The following is a 21,137-nucleotide window of genomic DNA, read 5'->3' as shown; positions in this document are numbered from 1 at the left end:
GTGGTTTTCTGATTGTAGTATGACAGAGAATCCCGGGTGGTTTTCTGATTGTAGTATTCCAGAGAATCCCGGGTGGTTTTCTGATTGTAGTATTCCAGAGAATCCCGGGTGGTTTTCTGATTGTAGTATGACAGAGAATCCCGGATGGTTTTCTGATTGTAGTATTACAGAGAATCCCGGGTGGTTTTCTGATTGAATTATTACAGAGAATCCCGGGTGGTTTTCTGACTGTAGTATTACAGAGAATCCCGGATGGTTTTCTTATTGTAGTATTACAGAGAATCCCGAGTGGTTTTCTGATTGTAGTATTACAGAGAATGCCGAGTGGTTTTCTGACTGTAGTATTACAGAGAATCCCGAGTGGTTTTCTGATTGTAGTATTACAGAGAATCCCGGGTGGTTTTCTGATTGTAGTATGACAGAGAATCCCGGGTGGTTTTCTATCTGTAGTATTACAGATAATCCCGGGTGGTTTTCTGATTGTAGTATTACAGAGAATCCCGGGTGGTTTTCTGATTGTTGTATTACAGAGAATCCCGGGTGGTTTTCTGACTGTAGTATTACAGAGAATCCTGGGTGGTGTTCTGATTGTAGTATGACAGAGAATCCCGGGTGGTTTTCTGTCTGTAGTATTACAGATAATCCCGGGTGGTTTTCTGATTGTAGTATTACAGAGAATCCCGGGTGGTTTTCTGATTGTTGTATTACAGAGAATCCCGGGTGGTTTTCTGATTGTAGTATTACAGAGAATCCCGGGTGGTGTTCTGATTGTAGTAAGACAGAGAATTCCGGGTGGTTTTCTGACTGTAGTATTACAGAGAATCCCGGGTGGTTTTTTGATTGTAGTATTACAGAGAATCCTGGGTGGTTTTCTTATTGTAGTATTACAGAGAATCCCGGGTGGTTTTCTGATTGTTGTATTACAGAGAATCCCGGGTGGTTTTCTGATTGTAGTATTACAGAGAATCCCGGGTGGTGTTCTGATTGTAGTAAGACAGAGAATTCCGGGTGGTTTTCTGTCTGTAGTATTACAGATAATTCCGGGTGGTTTTCTGACTGTAGTATTACAGAGAATCCCGGGTGGTTTTCTGATTGTAGTATTACAGAGAATCCCGAGTGGTTTTCTGATTGTATTATTACAGAGAATCTCGGGTGGTTTTCTGATTGTTGTATTACAGAGAATCCCGGGTGGTTTTCTGATTTTAGTATTACAGAGAATTCCGGGTGGTGTTCTGATTGTAGTAAGACAGAGAATTCCGGGTGGTTTTCTGACTGTAGTATTACAGAGAATCCCGGGTGGTTTTCTGATTGTACTATTACAGAGAATCCCGGGTGGTTTTCTGATTGTAGTATTACAGAGAATCCCGGATGGTTTTCTGATTGCAGTATTACAGAGAATCCCGGATAGTTTCTGATTGTAGTATTACAGAGAATCCCGGGTGGTTTTCTGACAGTAGTATGACAGAGAGTCCCGGGTGATTTCATGATTGTAGTATTACAGAGAATCCCGGGTGGTTTTCTGATTGTAGTATTACAGAGAATCCCGGGTGGTTTTCTGATTGCAGTATTACAGAGAATCCCGGATAGTTTCTGATTGTAGTATTACCGAAAATCCCGGGTGGTTTTCTGATTGTAGAATTACAGAGAATCCCGGGTGGTTTTCTGATTGCAGTATTACAGAGAATCCCGGGTGGTTTTCTGATTGTAGTATTACAGAGAATCCCGGATGGTTTTCTGACTGTAGTATTACAGAGAATCCCGGGTGGTTTTCTGATTGTAGTATTACAGAGAATCCCGGATGGTTTTCTGATTGTAGTATTCCAGAGAATCCCGGGTGGTTTTCTGATTTTAGTATTACAGAGAATCCCGGATGGTTTTCTGACTGTAGTATGACAGAGAATCCCGGGTGGTTTTCTGATTGTAGTATTACAGAGAATCCCGGGTAGTTTTCTGACTGTATTATGTCGATATTGTACATATAATATAACATCACTTATTTTAGTATTCAGTTTGTTTTGTAGCATGCAGCGTGCATAACATATATAAATATATACCACGCTTGTTTAAACATCCATCTTCTCTATTTTTTGGAACAGAATTTCACAGTATAATATGTAAGATAAATCGAGCAGATGTTCTATCACTATTCCGTAAGTATTTTGGGTCAAGGGAGATGTGATTTATTAGTGTAATATAACGGTATAATGTCACGGTACGTATTGGAGATATTAGACATTCTAATTAGTGTACATAATCATTTAATTAAGTAACACTTAAACACTAATATTTCTGACAAACAACAACAGGCAACGCAGTAAATAACTTCACACAGGAGTCCAAATGAAATCACACAGAAAGGCGCATGTGGATTGGTGGATTGTGAGACTTATATACATAGTCACTATACATGTACATTACCGAGGTGTCGTGAGGACCTATTAGATACAGTTTATATATATTAGTGTGGTGTTGTGAGGGCCTATTAGATACAGTTTATATATATTAGTGTGGTGTCGTGAGGACCTATTAGATACAGTTTATATATATTAGCGTGGTGTCGTGAGGACCTATTAGATACAGTTTATATATATTAGTGTGGTGTTGTGAGGGCCTATTAGATACAGTTTATATATATTAGTGTGGTGTTGTGAGGGCCTATTAGATACAGTTTATATATATTAGTGTGGTGTTGTGAGGGCCTATTAGATACAGTTTATATATATTAGCGTGGTGTTGTGAGGGCCTATTAGATACAGTTTATATATATTAGCGTGGTGTTGTGAGGACCTATTAGATACAGTTTATATATATTAGCGTGGTGTTGTGAGGACCTATTAAATACAGTTTATATATATTAGTGTGGTGTTGTGAGGACCTATTAGATACAGTTTATATATATTAGCGTGGTGTTGTGAGGGCCTATTAGATACAGTTTATATATATTAGCGGGGTGTTGTGAGGACATATTAGATACAGTTTATATATATTAGTGTGGTGTTGTGAGGGCCTATTAGACACAGTTTATATATATTAGTGTGGTGTTGTGAGGACCTATTAGATACAGTTTATATATATTAGCGTGGTGTTGTGAGGGCCTATTAGACACAGTTTATATATATTAGTGTGGTGTTGTGAGGAAATATTAGATACAGTTTATATATATTAGTGTGGTGTTGTGAGGAAATATTAGATACAGTTTATATATATTAGTGTGGTGTTGTGAGGATCTATTAGATTCAGTTTATATATATTAGTGTGGTGTTGTGAGTACCTATTAGATACAGTTTATATACAGTTAGCGTGGTGTTGTTAGGACCTATTAGATACAGTTTATATATTAGCGTGGTGTTGTGAGGACCTATTAGATACAGTTGATATATATTAGTGTGGTGTTGTGAGGGTCTATTAAATACAGTTGATATATATTAGCGTGGTGTTGTGAGGACATATTAGATACAGTTTATATAGATTAGCGTGGTGTTGTGAGGGCCTATTAGATACAGTTTATATATATTAGTGTGGTGTTGTGAGGACCTATTAGATACAGTTTATATATATTAGCGTGGTGTTGTGAGGACCTATTAGATACAGTTTATATATATTAGGGAGGTGTTGTGAGGGCCTATTAGATACAGTTTATATAAATTAGCGAGGTGTTGTTAGGACCTATTAGTTACAGTTGATATATATTAGTGTGGTGTTGTGAGGACATATTAGATACAGTTTATATATATTAGTGTGGTGTTGTGAGGACATATTATATACAGTTTATATATATTAGCGTGGTGTTGTTAGGACCTATTAGATACAGTTTATATATATTAGCGTGGTGTTGTGAGGACCTATTAGACACAGTTTATATATATTAGAGTGGTGTTGTGAGGACCTATTAGATACAGTTTATATATATTAGCGTGGTGTTGTTAGGACCTATTAGATACAGTTTATATATATTAGCGTGGTGTTGTTAGGACCTATTAGATACAGTTTATATATATTAGCGTGGTGTTGTGAGGGCCTATTAGATACAGTTTATATATATTAGGGAGGTGTTGTGAGGGCCTATTAGATACAGTTTATATATATTAGCGAGGTGTTGTGAGGACCTATTAGATACAGTTTATATACATTAGCGTGGTGTTGTGAGGACGTATTAGATACAGTTTATATATATTAGTGTGGTGTTGTGAGGACCTATCAGATACAGTTTATATATATTAGTGTGGTGTTGTGAGGACCTATTAGATACAGTTTATATATATTAGCGTGGTGTTCACTACTATTAGACACAGTTTATATATATTAGCGAGGTGTTGTTAGGACCTATTAGATACAGTTTATATATATTAGTGTGGTGTTGTGAGGGCCTATTAGACACAGTTTATATATATTAGAGTGGTGTTGTTTGGAACTATTAGATACAGTTTATATATTTTTCTGCTTGGTGTTGTTAAGAACTATTAGATGCAGTCAGCGTGGTGTTAGATGGTTTCTGGTAATCAGTTATCTACTCCATTGATTTTTCGTTATCGATGTTTAAACAAATGCGCCAAAACTTACCTGTTATCACAGGTAAAAATCAAAGGTGAATATCGTATTTCGTTTTACCTGTTTCCGCTGCCCTACATGTGCCGTCTGGACTACAGTGACGGGAAAGGTGAGACGTTCTAGCCAATAGCGACCGTGCCACTAATTAGAGGACACTTCCTTCTGTAGATATCATCGAGATATAGATCTCTGTAGTATTACAATGGCCTATTGATGGTTACAGAGTTACATCCACGATAACAGGGGTAGGAATGAATAAGGATGGAGAGTGTGGACTGAGTGAGGAAAGTGTGAAATGAGGGAGAGAGTGTGGGATTAGGGAGGAAAGTGTGAAATGAGGGAGGAGCGTGTGGAATTAGGGAGAAAGTGGTTGAGTGTGGGAAACGAGTGTGGAATGAGGGAGGAGAGCGTGGAATGAGGAAGGAGAGTGTAGAGTGAGGGAGGAGAGAGTGGAATGAGAGAGGTGAGTTGTTGAGTGAAGGAAGAGAGTGCGGAATGGTTGAGTGCGGTTGGAGAGTGTGGAATTAGGGAGGAGATTTGTTTTGGTTTGTTTTTGTTTAACATCCTATTAACAGCCAGTGTCATTTAAGGACGTGCCAGGTTTTGGAGGTGGAGGAAAGCCGGAGTACCCGGAGAAAAACCACCGGCCTACGGTCAGTATACCTGGCAACTGCCCCACGTAGGTTTCGAACTCGCAACCCTGAGGTGGAGGGCTAGTGTTAAAGTGTCGGGACACCTTAACCACTCGGCCACCGCGGCCCCCTATTAGGGAGGAGAGTGTGGAATGAGGGAGGAGCGTGTGGAATGGAGAGTGTGGAGTGAGGGAGGAGAGTGTGGAGTGAGGGATGAAAGTGTGGAATTAGGTAGGAGCGTGTGGAATGGTTAAGTGTGGGTGGAGTGTGTGTTATGAGGGAGGAGAATGGTTGTGTGATGAAATAGTGAGTGGAGGTAGAGAGTAGGTAGGTAGAAGGGTAGGTAGGTTAGGAGCTGAGTGAGGGTAGGAGGGTAGAGTTAGGTGGAGGGTTAGGTAGGGTGAGAGGTAGGTTAGGGTAGAGAGGGGTTAGTAGAGATAGAGAGGTTAGAGGAGGGTAGGTTATGGGTAGAGAGGGTTAGAGTAGGGAGAGAGGGGTTAGAGTTATGGGTAGAGAAGGGTAGAGTTAGGGTAGAGAGGGGTAGAGTAAGGGTAGAGAGGGTAGAGTAGGGTAGAGAGGGTTTAGAGTAGGGTTAGAGAGGGGGAGGTTAGAGTAGGTAGGTAGTAGAGAGGTGTTTTAGAGTATGGGTTAGGAGAGGGGTAGAGGGTAGAGTTAGGGTAGAGAGGGGTAGAGTTAGGGTAGAGAGGGTAGAGTATGGGTAGAGAGGGGTAGAGTTAGGGTAGAGAGGGGTAGAGTATAGGGTAGAGAGGGGTAGAGTTAGGGTAGAGAGGGTAGAGTTAGGGTAGAGAGGGGTAGAGTTAGGGTAGAGAGGGGTAGAGTCAGGGTAGATAGGAGTAGAGTGAGGGTGGAGAGTGAAGGAGGAGAATGTGGAATAAGGGAGGAGAATGGTTGAGTTAGGGTGGAGAGCTGTTGAGTGACTGTAGAAATTGGTGGAGAGAGGGTAGAGAGGGTAGAACGAGGGTGGAGGGGTAGATTGAGGATGGAGAGCAGTGGAGTGATGGTGGAAATTGGTGGAGTGAGGGTGGACAGGGGTAGATCTGCGGGCTGAGAAAGGTAGAGAGAAGGTGGAGAGGGGTAGATTGAAGGTGGAGAGAGGGTAAAATGAAGGTGTGTGTGTGTGTGTGGGGGGGGGGGGGGGGGGGGGGGGTAGATTGAGATAGGCGAGCAGTGGATTGTGGGTGGAGATGGGTAGATTGGGGTAGGCGAGCAGTGTATTGTGGGTAGATAGGGGTCATTGGGGTAGGCGAGCAGTGGATTGTGGGTAGAGAGGGTAGATTGGGGTAGGCGAGCAGTGAATTGCGGGTGGATAAGGGTAGAGAGAAGGTGGAGAGGGGTAGATTGAGGTGGCGAGCAGCGGATTGAATGTGGAGAGAGGTTTATTGAAGTAGGCGAGCAGTGGATTGCGTGTGGAAAGAGGTAGATTAAGGTAGGCGAGCAGTTTATTGTGGGTAGAGAGGGGTCATTGGGGTAGGCGAGCAGTGGATTGTGGGTAGAGAGGGTAGATTGGGGTAGGCGAGCAGTGAATTGCGGGTGGATAAGGGTAGAGAGAAGGTGGAGAGGGGTAGATTGAGGTGGCGAGCAGCGGATTGAATGTGGAGAGAGGTAGATTAAGGTGGCGAGCAGTGGATTGCGGGTGGAAAGAGGTAGATTAAGATAGGCGAGCAGTGTATTGTGGGTAGAGAGGGGTAGATTGGGGTAGGCGAGCAGTGTATTGTGGGTAGAGAGGGGCAGATCGGGGTAGGCGAGCAGTGGATTGTGGATGGAGAGAGGTACAATGTATCTCCTCAGATAATGTGTTGCCTTGGTGATATCTCCTCAGATAATGTGTTGCCTTGGTGATATCTCCTCAGATAATGTGTAACGTTGGTGATATCTCCTAAGATAATGTGTTGCCTTGGTGATATCTCCTCAGATAATGTGTTGCCTTGGTGATACCTCCTCAGATAATGTGTTGCATTGGTGATATCTCCTCAGATAATGTGTTGCCTTGGTGATATCTCCTCAGATAATGTGTTGCCTTGGTGATATCTCCTCAGATGTGTAACGTTGGTGATATCTCCTCAGATAATGTGTTGCCTTGGTGATATCTCCTCAGATAATGTGTAACGTTGGTGATATCTCCTCAGATAATGTGCCATATTGATGAAATCTCATCAGAACAAAGTGTGCTGCTAATATACATTGCTAATCTGCCATATAAACAAACGAAATTGGTGACATCTTTCGTCTGGCGTCGGTGGTGTTTCCTTCATTGTCGTGTTATTGATTCGGAACGGTCACAAAGGTTCAGAAAAAATATTTAATCCGAGATGTTTTCAAAAACCTTAAAATTGATTCTTGTCTTACCGTAGGCAAACGCCTAAATCTAAGTAAAACCGGAGAAAATTGATTTACAACTTCAATGTAAACTAATGGTTCAATAAAATTCCTTCAATAGATCATCTTTCCATCGGTTTGTCGAGATTAGCACAGGTCGTCTGCTCAATGGTGGTATTGCTCGTGCGTTTCGCGAGCGTTGGTGCAGACTTTGGCGCCAAAAGATTCATGACGCGGGGAACATGTTATCCAGAGCGACCGCCTGGTGCTGGGCGCGCTCCTCCAGACGTATCACGCCGAGCTACTTATCATTGATTTTTTTCAGGATTGGGTGAAAATTGCCTGACAGTTTTCAGAAAGGGGGAGGTTTCAAATTAATTGTTCGGAATTCTGATGAAATTGTCTCCTCGGCTCCCATCAGCGTTCTTTCCACATTTCTTCACAATTCTGTTGGGTTGATAAAGGGAACAAATCCAAATGTTTACATGTTGTTTCTATCACTCTATCAGTATAGTATCTGATTAATACGTTAATTACTATATTTACATAGGAGTAAGGAAAGATTACGAAGAGAGGCTGCACTGGTGATATAGGGAAATATATATTAAGTTAGATTTATTTACCGATGCAGGTTCTATGAAGATCCTCTTCACCAGACTTAAAATCATAACATTGAGATATTTGATAATGGATGCATGTGACTTGGATCATTAATTCAGATTTATAGGTATAAAGAGGTTTCTGGTTCTTCCTATGCTATTTCAAAGAATGTTTACATTCGGTGCTAATACCACATGTCTTAGAAGGCAAGAATCTTGCGCATATACTTCCTTTAGATGTCCTCTTATTCCCTGTCTTTATGATTGATCTTACTTCATCCTAATATAACCTGCTGCATAGTTACCGCAGACATTACTTATTAGTTTAACGCTTTAACGGTGTCCCTAACTAAGTATCCTTCTTAAGGGGAACGAGGATAGAAGGGGTCAGTGGAAGGATAGACCAATATTGATAGACTGATCGAGTTAAGCAACTGAAAAACAGCAATTGATGTTACGGAGTTTGATATTGACATTTGGTTGTTTGCTAGTTGTTTGGTTATAAGACATACAATCTGGTGTTTTGAGGAGGGTTATCCCAATCTGGTACATTGAGGAGGGTTAACTCAATCTGGTGTGTTGAGGAGGGTTAACTCAATCTGGTGTGTTGAGGAGGGTTAACTCAATCTGGTGTGTTGAGGAGGGTTAACTTAATCTGGTGTATTGAGGAGGGTTAACTCAATCTGGTACGTTGAGGAGGGTTAACTCAATCTGGTGTGTTGAGGAGGGTTAACTCAATCTGGTGTGTTGAGGAGGGTTAACTCAATCTGGTGTGTTGAGGAGGGTTAACTTAATCTGGTGTATTGAGGAGGGTTAACTCAATCTGGTACGTTGAGGAGGGTTAACTCAATCTGGTGTGTTGAGGAGGGTTAACTCAATCTGGTGTATTGAGGAGGGTTAACTCAATCTGGTGTGTTGAGGAGGGTTAACTCAATCTGGTGTGTTGAGGAGGGTTAACTCAATCTGGTGTGTTGAGGAGGGTTAACTCAATCTGGTGTGTTGAGGAGGGTTAACTCAATCTGGTGTGTTGAGGAGGGTTAACTCAATCTGGTGTGTTGAGGAGGGTTAACTCAATCTGGTACGTTGGGGAGGGTTAACTCAATCTGGTACATTGAGTAGGGTTAACTCAATCTGGTGTGTTGAGGAGGGGTAACTCAATCTGGTGTGTTGAGGAGGGTTAACTCAATCTGGTGTGTTGAGGAGGGTTAACTCAATCTGGTACATTGAGGATGGTTAACTTAATCTGGTACGTTGAGGAGGGTTAACTTATTCTGGTACGTTGAGGAGGTTTAACTCAAACTGGTACGTTGAGGAGGGTTAACTCAATCTGGTACGTTGAGTAGGGTTAACTCAATCTGGTGTATTGAGGAGGGTTAACTCAATCTGGTGTGTTGAGGAGGGTTAACTCAATCTGGTGTATTGAGGAGGGTTAACTCAATCTGGTACATTGAGGAGGGTTAACTCAATCTGGTGTATTGAGGATGGTTAACTTAATCTGGTACGTTGAGGAGGGTTAACTCAATCTGGTGTGTTGAGGAGGGTTAACTCAATCTGGTGTGTTGAGGAGAGTTAACTCAATCTGGTGTGTTGAAGAGGGTTAACTCAATCTGTTACATTGAGGAGGGTTAACTCAATCTGGTACGTTGTGGAGGGTTAACTCAATCTGGTGTGTTGAGGAGGGTTAACTCAAACTGGTACGTTGAGGAGGGTTAACTCAATCTGGTGTGTTGAAGAGGGTTAACTCAATCTGTTACATTGAGGAGGGTTAACTCAATCTGGTACGTTGTGGAGGGTTAACTCAATCTGGTGTGTTGAGGAGGGTTAACTCAATCTGGTACGTTGAGGCAGGTTAACTCAATCTGGTGTGTTCAGGAGGGTTATCCTAATCTGGTACGTTGAGGAGGGTTAACTCAATCTGGTGTGTTGAGGAGGGTTAACTCAATCTGGTGTATTGAGGAGGGTTAACTCAATCTGGTACATTGAGGAGGGTTAACTCAATCTGGTGTATTGAGGATGGTTAACTTAATCTGGTACGTTGAGGAGGGTTAACTTATTCTGGTACGTTGAGGAGGGTTAACTCAAACTGGTACGTTGAGGAGGGTTAACTCAATCTGGTACGTTGAGGAGGGTTAACTCAATCTGGTGTGTTGAGGAGGGTTAACTCAATCTGTTACATTGAGGAGGGTTAACTCAATCTGGTACGTTGTGGAGGGTTAACTCAATCTGGTGTGTTGAGGAGGGTTAACTCAATCTGGTACGTTGAGGCGGGTTAACTCAATCTGGTGTGTTCAGGAGGGTTATCCTAATCTGGTACGTTGGGGAGGGTTATCTCAATCTGGTGTGTTGAGGAGGGTTAACTCAATCTGGTACGTTGAGGAGGGTTAACTCAATCTGGTGTATTGAGGATGGTTAACTCAATCTGGTGTATTGAGGAGGGTTAACTCAATCTGGTACATTGAGGAGGGTTAACTCAATCTGGTGTATTGAGGATGGTTAACTTAATCTGGTACGTTGAGGAGGGTTAACTCAATCTGGTGTGTTGAGGAGGGTTAACTCAATCTGGTGTGTTGAGGAGGGTTAACTCAATCTGGTGTGTTGAAGAGGGTTAACTCAATCTGTTACATTGAGGAGGGTTAACTCAATCTAGTACGTTGTGGAGGGTTAACTCAATCTGGTGTGTTGAGGAGGGTTAACTCAATCTGGTACGTTGAGGCAGGTTAACTCAATTTGGTGTGTTCAGGAGGGTTATCCTAATCCGGTACGTTAAGGAGGGTTAACTCAATCTGGTGTGTTGAGGAGGGTTAACTCAATCTGGTGTGTTGAGGAGGGTTAACTCAATCTGGTGTATTGAGGAGGGTTAACTCAATCTGGTACCTTGAGGAGGGTTAACTTATTCTGGTACGTTGAGGAGGGTTAACTCAATCTGGTGTGTTGAGGAGGGTTAACTTAATCTGGTGTGTTGAGGAGGCTTAACTCAATCTGGTGTGTTGAGGAGGGTTAACTCAATCTGGTACGTTGAGGATGGTTAACTCAATCTGGTACGTTGAGGGTTAACTCAATCTGGTGTATTGAGGAGGGTTAACTCAATCTGGTACGTTGAGGAGGGTTAACTCAATCTGGTGTGTTGAGGAGGGTTAACTCAATCTGGTACATTGAGGAGGGTTAACTCAATCTGGTACATTGAGGAGGGTTAACTCAATCTGGTACGTTGTGGAGGGTTAACTCAATCTGGTACGTTGAGGAGGGTTAACTCAATCTGGTGTGTTGAGGAGGGTTAACTCAATCTGGTGTGTTGAGGAGGGTTAACTCAATCTGGTACGTTGAGGAGGGTTAACTCAATCTGGTACATTGAGGAGGGTTAACTCAATCTGGTGTGTTGAGGAGGGTTAACTCAATCTGGTGTGTTGAGGAGGGTTAACTCAATCTGGTACGTTGAGGAGGGTTAACTCAATCTGGTGTGTCGAGGAGGGTTAACTCAATCTGGTGTGTTGAGGAGGGTTAACTCAATCTGGTGTGTTGCGGAGGGTTAACTCAATCTGGTACGTTGAGGAGGGTTAACTCAATCTGGTGTGTTGAGGAGGGTTAACTCAATCTGGTACGTTGAGGAGGGTTAACTCAATCTGGTACGTGGTGGAGGGTTAACTCAAACTGGTGTGTTGAGGAGGGTTAACTCAATCTGGTGTGTTGAGGAGGATTAACTTCATAGCTTTCTAATGTTTCTGTGTGGTATTTTATCAGTAGGTTGTCAAGGATAACAGTCACGAATTGTGTCATTGAAGAACTATAAATGTCTTCGGACAGAAGATGGCGGAGATCCTTTTAGATATTCCGTTCGGAATTATGATAATGGCGGACCAACAAACTCGCCAACACAACGCTAATGTTCCTTATGGAATCCAGAATCGTGGCGTTTATATACACAAACAATGCATTTCGCCGAGAATATCTATATGACGAACTTATTCATGAATCTGGTGTCTTATTTCTAACAAGATTAAATTTGATCGCTGCATTGATAAAAAATGACAAGAGCTGCCAAAGATACACTTAAAAATGATTTAATGTGATGATATTGAAAGAAAACAAAAGTCCCTGTTATTACTTGTTAAAATCATCGTTTCATATATCTGTGTTTTAAATCATCTCAGTTTTGTGTGCAAAAAGAACATGGATATATCACTTATGAATACTTAAAATTAAAATATTTGATAATCCTCTTGATTTATATACCCATAATAAAAGCTATCTACCTATTACCTCCTATCGAGTATCGGGACTGCGGACCTCCATAGCGCTGTACTATACGTACCCGATCGCCACATGCTTCAGTCCAATTTTGTCCATCATTAACATGAAACATGAGGTTAATAATTGTTTGACAATTACAGGCATTACATAACATGTAGAACATGGATTAATTAGGAGCTCGTGCACAGGACAATGGGTGAACTCCACGTAAAACGTCTGATTTATCACCTAGTTAGAGTGACCTTTAGTGGGTTAACCAATAACAGTGAAATGAGATATCTTTACTGTTGGTGTTCTGTAGTCTGTAGTTACAGCAGTAATATAGTAAGTGTTGACTACCGTTAATTATATCATAACAGGTATTATGCAATAGGAATGAAATATTTAGGGGATGTTCCTTTCACCGGAGATCGATAGTCAGACTCATTCGGACTACTCTTCATGTAATCCTATGTGCTATTCCATTCTCTTTCATCAAGCGTCCTTTTCTCTTCTATTCAACCCATTCCCAAAGTCTTTGTCCTCAAAGACAACCACAACTGAGGTTCACCAATTCTCCGACAAAGGTTCATCAGTACATTAAAAACAAATACGTGTGTCAATCGGACGGACGACCGCACATTCTCCTGGATAATGTCGGACGAACGGAAATGTATAGTTAAAAAAAACAACAACAAAAAACAAAAAAACAAAACACGTTGACTATATATTGATACAACTGGCGTCCTTTACTGAAATGCATTAAACATGACCTCCGTGGTTTACCTTTTTAGTATTTCTTGAAACTGCATGTACTTTAGAGGCGACAGATTTTGGAAATTGAGATTTGCTTTAGGGGTCTGTTTTTGGACATAGACAATTAATATGCTTCCATGTTACATTTCCGAATCACTTGACGTGAGTATTATGTCGGCGGACTTGTTAGACTGATATCGGTAAGTGTAAAGGCACTGTAAAGTTGACCAATCATTCGTGGACACAGATTACCCTTACCTGTTGCGAGAAAGCAAAGCTACAGTATTAACAAACCATTTAACACCATATTTAAGTATTATATGGCAATCTATCGATGAATATCATATTTAAATGGTTAAATTGGTCTCGGTTTTAACTTAACTCTAAATAAAATAAACAAGTTTGGTGAGAATATACTCAGCTCCCCCTAGATAGGCTACATGACAGGAAGTGGTAAAACTATACGGCTAGGTGGCGTGACAACCTACCATTATCGGCTATTTTATTTGATTCCGTGTGCGTCATTTGTAGAAAAAATACTTCAGACACATTAGTTATCATATGCATTTGGATAACATCTATGTCACCATCAAATACATGTACCTCCGGCTCCTGTTCTCTTTTTTAGCTCTAAATACATTCGTCCATATAGTACTGTTTTCTCATCTTTTGTCATAACTTGTCCATTGACATCGAATAGTGATGCACTTCCGGTGACATACCCCGACAAAGTGACAGACGCGAATCGCTGAAGACGATGAAAATACTGGTGAAAGTCTAATATTGAAAATTAGGATGTTTATTGATGTGTGGTGCTATTAAATCTCCCTGTCTAGATTTTGTCATCTTAGTTGCCACCTAGGTATCAACACGTTAGACCCTCAACATCACTGACGAGTCCTAGAAGGACGAAACAGCCGGAGGATGTCCCTAACATCACTGACGAGTCCTAGAAGGACGAAACATGTGGGGGATGTCCCTAACATCACTGACGAGTCCTAGAAGGACGAAACAACTGGAGTATGTCCCTAACATCGCTGACGAGTCCTAGAAGGACAAAACAGATGTACGATGTCCCTACCATCACTAACGAATCCTAGAACAACGAAACAGCTGTATGATGTCACTAATATCACTGATAAATCCTTGAAGGACTTAACAGTTGCATGATGCCCCTAACATCCATCAATGACGAGTCCTAGAAGGACGAAACATTAATTCAGTTTTGGCTTTACAGTATCAACTGTCAAGTTGTATTGAAAAGTGCTAATATATTGTATCTTTTGAACTATACTTCTTACAAAGATTTTGATTTTTTGAAAATCGTTGAATCTGTCTACGTAGGATTATAAATTCTCTTAACACTGAGAGTGTGATGATTTCAATAATTGTCTCTGTGAAATGCTATCATATCGCCTCTTCTTTTATCTAGTTTGCATTGATGTTTTGTAGTCCAAAGTTCGAACTCGTTGATGTATGCGGCCATTGTACAGGGCGCCGACGGACACTTATCAATTTAGCTCCGTAAATCGCATAATACTTATATATACACATTAATAGTATATACTATTGTATATGATAATGTAATGACCTACAATTACATTATGTACACACAATCAGGGTTTATAAATATCAAATACGATTATTTCGTCATTGTCGACTGTCGGTAAATGTGTACGATATGTGTCTCTCAGTGTAATGTCTTGATAGCTTAACATCATCATTGCAATATCCTCTACATTCTAACCCTTACTGTACTATAATCAAAATTGTATTATTGCATTTGGAACATTCTAGATTTTCAAAATATCATAAATGCAGCAAAGGTATGGAATAATATTAACACCAAAACGAGGTTTAAGCTGACCATGCGCGAGAAATCCGGGGTCTGAGGTCGGCATTTGTACCGGGCTAAGTGAATCACGGCTCCTCCTAGCCACGATCTTCAAATAAATTTGTTAAAATATTTTCAGCTATTGTTAAATTGCGTTAGAAGGGTCTGAGGGCAGACGATTCGAAGTGTGCCGAGTTAGTCATTTGTCAAAGGGCTCGACTTGCAGACAGCCCCTTCTTGGTTCTTGCCGAAACTCGGCCAATCGTTCCGGTGAGTGGACAAATGATCTACGTACATACTGGAGCCCCGGGCGAGTAACAAAACGCGGTCTATTGATGAAGACTGCCTAACTGTATGTACACGGCCTCTGTTGATACAAAACAATGTTTACCGTAAGCTTCCACACACATTTCAATTTGGTTTGGATTACAGACAGAAAAGTTTAGCTACGGACGTGAGTTCAAATTCACGTTAGTGACGAACTGTATTATTCTCGGTGTCAATATTATCGTGTACATCGTGAACAATGGACATTAGATACACACTGTGTACACATGCTTTAGAAAATGTTCTTGTGTGTTCTTTAACTTAAAAAAACGAGAAAATCTTAGATGCTTTTGAATGCTGTGTGGTTACTTAGAAATGAAGAAGTTGAAATGATAATGATACTTTCTAAACAAAGTAAAAACACGTAGAGTACGCAAGATTTCGTAGACAATGGTACCAGTCTTTTACCATGAAAGAGCGAGTCGTGTCTCAAATAATGGTCAGGGGTTACATACAGTACGTAGTTCTGTAGAAGTATAAGTTTACAATGTACCCCGATAATATGCCTACCACATGGCCTAATGTGTTTATCATGTACCCCGATAATGAGTCTACCATGTACCCCGATAACGAGTCTACCATGTACCCCGATAACGAGTCTACCATGTACCCCGATAATGAGTCTACCATGTACCCCGAGAATGAGTCTACCATGTACCCCGATAATGAGTCTACCATGTACCCCGATAATGAGTCTATCATGTACCCCATAATCAGTCTACCATGTACCCCGATAATGAGTCTACCATGTACCCCGATAATGAGTCTACCATGTACCCCGATAACGAGTCTACCATGTACCCCGATAATGAGTCTACCATGTACCCCGATAATGAGGATACCATGTACCCCGATAATGAGTCTACCATGTACCCCGATAACGAGTCTACCATGTACCCCGATAATGAGTCTACCATGTACCCCGATAATGAGTCTACCATGTACCCCGATAATGAGTCTACCATGTACCCCGATAATGAGTCTACCATGTACCCCGATAATGAGTCTACCATGTTCCCCGATAATGACTCTATCATGTACCCCGATAATGAGTCTACCATGTACCCCGATAATGAGTCTACCATGTACCCCGATAATGAGTCTACCATGTTCCCCGATAATGAGTCTATCATGTACCCCGATAATGAGTCTACCATGTACCCCGATAATGAGTCTACCATGTACCTCGATAATGAGTCTACCATGTACCCCGATAATGAGTCTACCATGTACTCCGATAATCAGTCTACCATGTACCCCGATAATGAGTCTACCATGTACCCCGATAATGAGTCTTCCGTATACCACGATAATGAGTCTACCATGTACCCCGATAATGAGTCTTCCGTGTACCACGATAATGAGTCTACCACGTACCGCGATAATGAGTCTACCATGTACCCGGATAATGAGTCTATCATGTACCCCGATAATAAGTCTACCATGTACCGCGATAATGAGTCTACCATGTACCCGGATAATGAGTCTATCATGTACCCCGATAATGAGGATACCATGTACCGCGATAATGAGGATACCATGTACCGCGATAATGAGTCTACCATGTACCCGGATAATGAGTCTATCATGTACCCCGATAATAAGTCTACCACGTACCGCGATAATGAGTCTACCATGTACCCCGATAATGAGTCTACCATGTTCCCCGATAATGAGTCTATCATGTACCCCGATAACGAGTCTACCATGTACCCAGATAATAAGTCTACCACGTACCGCGATAATGAGTCTACCATGTACCCCGATAATGAGTCTACCATGTACCCCGATAACGAATCTATCATGTACCGCGATAATAAGTCTACCATGTACCGCGATAATGAGTCTACCATGTACCCCGATAATGAGTCTATCATGTACCCCGATAATGAGGATACCATGTACCGCGATAATAAGTCTACCATGTACCCCGATAATGAGTCTATCATGTACCCCGATAACGAGTCTACCATGTACCCCGATAACGAATCTACCATGTACCCCGATAACGAATATATCATGTTCCCCGAGAATGAGTCTACCATATACCCCGATAATAAGTCTACCATGTACCGCGATAATGAGTCTACCATGTACCCGGATAATGAGTCTACCATGTACCCCGATAATGAGGATACCATGTACCGCGATAATAAGTCTACCATGTACCCCGATAATGAGTCTACCATGTACCCCGATAACGAGTCTACCATGTACCCCGATAATGAGTCTACCATGTACCCCGATAACGAGTCTACCATGTACCCCGATAATGATTCTACCATGTACCCCGATAATGAGTCTACCATGTACCCCGATAACGAGTCTACCATGTACCCCGATAATGAGTCTACCATGTACCCCGATAACGAGTCTACCATGTACCCCGATAATGAGTCTACCATGTACCCCGATAACGAGTCTACCATGTACCCCGATAATGATTCTACCATGTACCCCGATAATGAGTCTACCATGTACCCCGATAACGAGTCTACCATGTACCCCGATAATGAGTCGACCATGTACCCCGATAATGAGTCTACCATGTACCCCGATAATGAGTCTATCATGTACCCCATAATCAGTCTACCATGTACCGCGATAATGAGTCTACCATGTACCCCGATAATGAGTCTACCATGTACCCCGATAATGAGGATACCATGTACCGCGATAATGAGTCTACCATGTACCGCGATAATGATTCTACCATGTACCCCGATAATGAGTCTACCATGTACCCCGGTAATGAGTCTACCATGTTCCCCGATAATGAGTCTACCATGTACCCCGATAACGAGTCTACCATGTACCCCATAATGAGTCTACCATGTACCCCGATAATGAGTCCACCATGTACCCCGATAATGAGTCTACCATGTACCCCGATAACGAATCTATCATGTACCCCGATAACGAGTCTACCATGTACCCCGATAATGAGTCTACCATGTACCCCGAGAATGAGTCTACCACGTACCCCGATAATAAGTCTACCATGTACCCCGATAACGAATCTACCATGTACCCCGATAATGAGTCTACCATGTACCCTGCTACCTATACTTGGCACACATTTTGATTTATTATAGTTATCATTTCCGTTGATGTTATCATTGCATGTATAGATCTGGAATATGCTGCGTAATTTACATTTATTGTAGAAATTCCAGCGAGTATTTTAACTGATGACAACATTGCATACCTAACAATTGAATCCTATTTCCAACTACAAGACCTGTCACCAGCATAGAAACACGTCCAGTGTCGGTGACATGGTGGATCAAATAAACAAGCATTCCCTAGAACAAAGAAGGAAAAGACAGGGTCGATCCACAATCTACAATATATAACCAAAGTTTTGCATTGGAAAAGACAAACGCGCTCATGCAATTCTCTAAACCAGACACGCACAACAAAACAGCAATCACACACAGATATGCCAATACTCCCTCCTAGAACGATATCTGAGTGAATATCTCTACCATCTGGTGTTATTTCTTTCCCTTCATTTACACCTTTAACATTTCTACTTTCTACTAAAAGATAACATCATGTTCTTGTGGGTGTTTTTATTTGTCTCATTCCCTTCCCCTTTTCCTATCATTGTCATACTCACAAATACAACTGAATCATTTTGCAGTTGAAGAGCTTGGTCTGTATTTGGTTAAATGTCCCCGTAACAGCCAAGGCACATGTTTCCAAGGATTAAAACTAGAAATAACAGAAGAAAGCAACTGACCTATCGGAGAGGAAACTGGGAAAATGAAAAAGACAGGAAAGTACACATACTACAGGGGTCTCACAATTAGTCACATCCATACACATACTACAGGTGTCTCACAATTAGTCACCTCCATACACATACTACAGGGGTCTCACAATTAGTCACCTCCATACACATACTACAGGGGTCTCACAATTAGTCACCTCCATACACATACTACAGGGGTCTCACAATTAGTCATCTCCATACACATACTACAGGGACCTCACAATTAGTCATCTCCATACACATACTACAGGGGTCTCACAATTAGTCACCTCCATACACATACTACAGGGGTCTCACAATTAGTCACCTCCATACACATACTACAGGGGTCTCACAATTAGTCACCTCCATACACATACTACAGGGGTCTCACAATTAGTCACCTCCATACACATACTACAGGGGTCTCACAATTAGTCACCTCCATACACATACTACAGGGGTCTCACAATTAGTCATCTTCATACACATACTACAGGGACCTCACAATTAGTCATCTCCATACACATACTACAGGGGTCTCACAATTAGTCATCTCCATACACATACTACAGGGGTCTCACAATTAGTCACCTCCATACACACACTACAGGGGTCTCACAATTAGTCATCTCTATACACATACTACAGGGGTCTCACAATTAGTTACCTCCATACACACACTACAGGGGTCTCACAATTAGTCACCTCCATACACATACTACATGGGTCTCACAATTAGTCACCTCCATACACATACTAGGGTCTCACAATTAGTCACCTCCATACACATACTACAGGGGTCTCACAATTAGTCACCTCCATACACATACTAGGGTCTCACAATTAGTCACCTCCATACACACACTACAGGGGTCTCACAATTAGTCATCTCCATACACATACTACAGGGGTCTCACAATTAGTCACCTCCATACACACACTACAGGGGTCTCACAATTAGTCATCTCCATACACATACTACAGGGACCTCACAATTAGTTACCTCCATACACACACTACAGGGGTCTCACAATTAGTCACCTCCATACACATACTACATGGGTCTCACAATTAGTCACCTCCATACACATACTAGGGTCTCACAATTAGTCACCTCCATACACATACTAGGGTCTCACAATTAGTCACCTCCATACACATACTACAGGGGTCTCACAATTAGTCACCTCCATACACATACTACAGGGGTCTCACAATTAGTCACCTCCATACACACACTACAGGGGTCTCACAATTAGTCACCTCCATACACATACTACAGGGACCTCACAATTAGTCACCTCCATACACATACTAGGGTCTCACAATTAGTCACCTCCATACACATACTACAGGGACCTCACAATTAGTCACATCCATACACATACTAGGGTCTCACAATTAGTCACCACCATACACATACTACAGGGGTCTCACAATTAGTCACCTCCATACACACACTACAGGGGTCTCACAATTAGTCACCTCCATACACACACTACAGGGGTCTCACAATTAGTCACCTCCATACACATACTACAGGGGTCTCACAATTAGTCACCTCCATACACATACTACAGGGGTCTCACAATTAGTCACCTCCATACACACACTACAGGGGTCTCACAATTAGTCACCTCCATACACATACTACAGGGGTCTCACAATTAGTCACCTCCATACACATACTACAGGGACCTCACAATTAGTAACCTCCATACACATACTACAGGGGTCTCACAATTAGTCACATCCATACACATACTACAGGGGTCTCACAATTAGTCATCACCATACACATACTACAGGGACCTCACAATTAGTCACATCCATACACATACTACAGGGACCTCACAATTAGTCACATCCATACACATACTACAGGGACCTCACAATTAGTCACATCCATACACATACTACAGGGGTCTCACAATTAGTCACATCCATACACATACTACAGGGGTCTCACAATTAGTCACATCCATACACATACTACAGGGACCTCACAATTAGTCACATCCATACACATACTACAGGGACCTCACAATTAGTCACCACCATACACATACTACAGGGACCTCACAATTAGTCACCTCCATACACATACTACAGGGACC

The 21,137-nt window shown here is 41.7% G+C and overlaps 1 protein-coding gene across 1 annotated transcript; it reads left to right on the top strand.

The window, feature by feature from the left end:
• The first annotated feature begins 16,007 nt into the window (after positions 1-16,007).
• LOC117330031 lies at positions 16,008-19,004 on the top strand. The gene is made up of 2 exons (XM_033888249.1): positions 16,008-17,856; positions 18,907-19,004. The coding sequence occupies exons 1-2, from the start codon at positions 16,008-16,010 to the stop codon at positions 19,002-19,004; spliced, it is 1,947 nt and encodes a 648-aa protein (XP_033744140.1).
• Positions 19,005-21,137: the final 2,133 nt, after the last annotated feature.

The sequence above is a fragment of the Pecten maximus genome, chromosome 6 (assembly GCF_902652985.1).
Source record: "Pecten maximus chromosome 6, xPecMax1.1, whole genome shotgun sequence".
NCBI lineage: Eukaryota > Metazoa > Mollusca > Bivalvia > Pectinida > Pectinidae > Pecten > Pecten maximus.
This window is presented reverse-complemented; position numbering and strand designations above follow the sequence as displayed.

Coding starts and splice junctions, on each gene's coding strand:
- LOC117330031 (XM_033888249.1), top strand. CDS start 16,008: ATGTACCCCGATAATGAGTCTACCATGTACCCCGATAACGAGTCTACC. Junction 17,857..18,906: donor CCCCATAATCAGTCTACCAT/GTACCGCGATAA, acceptor ATCATTTTGCAG/TTGAAGAGCTTGGTCTGTAT.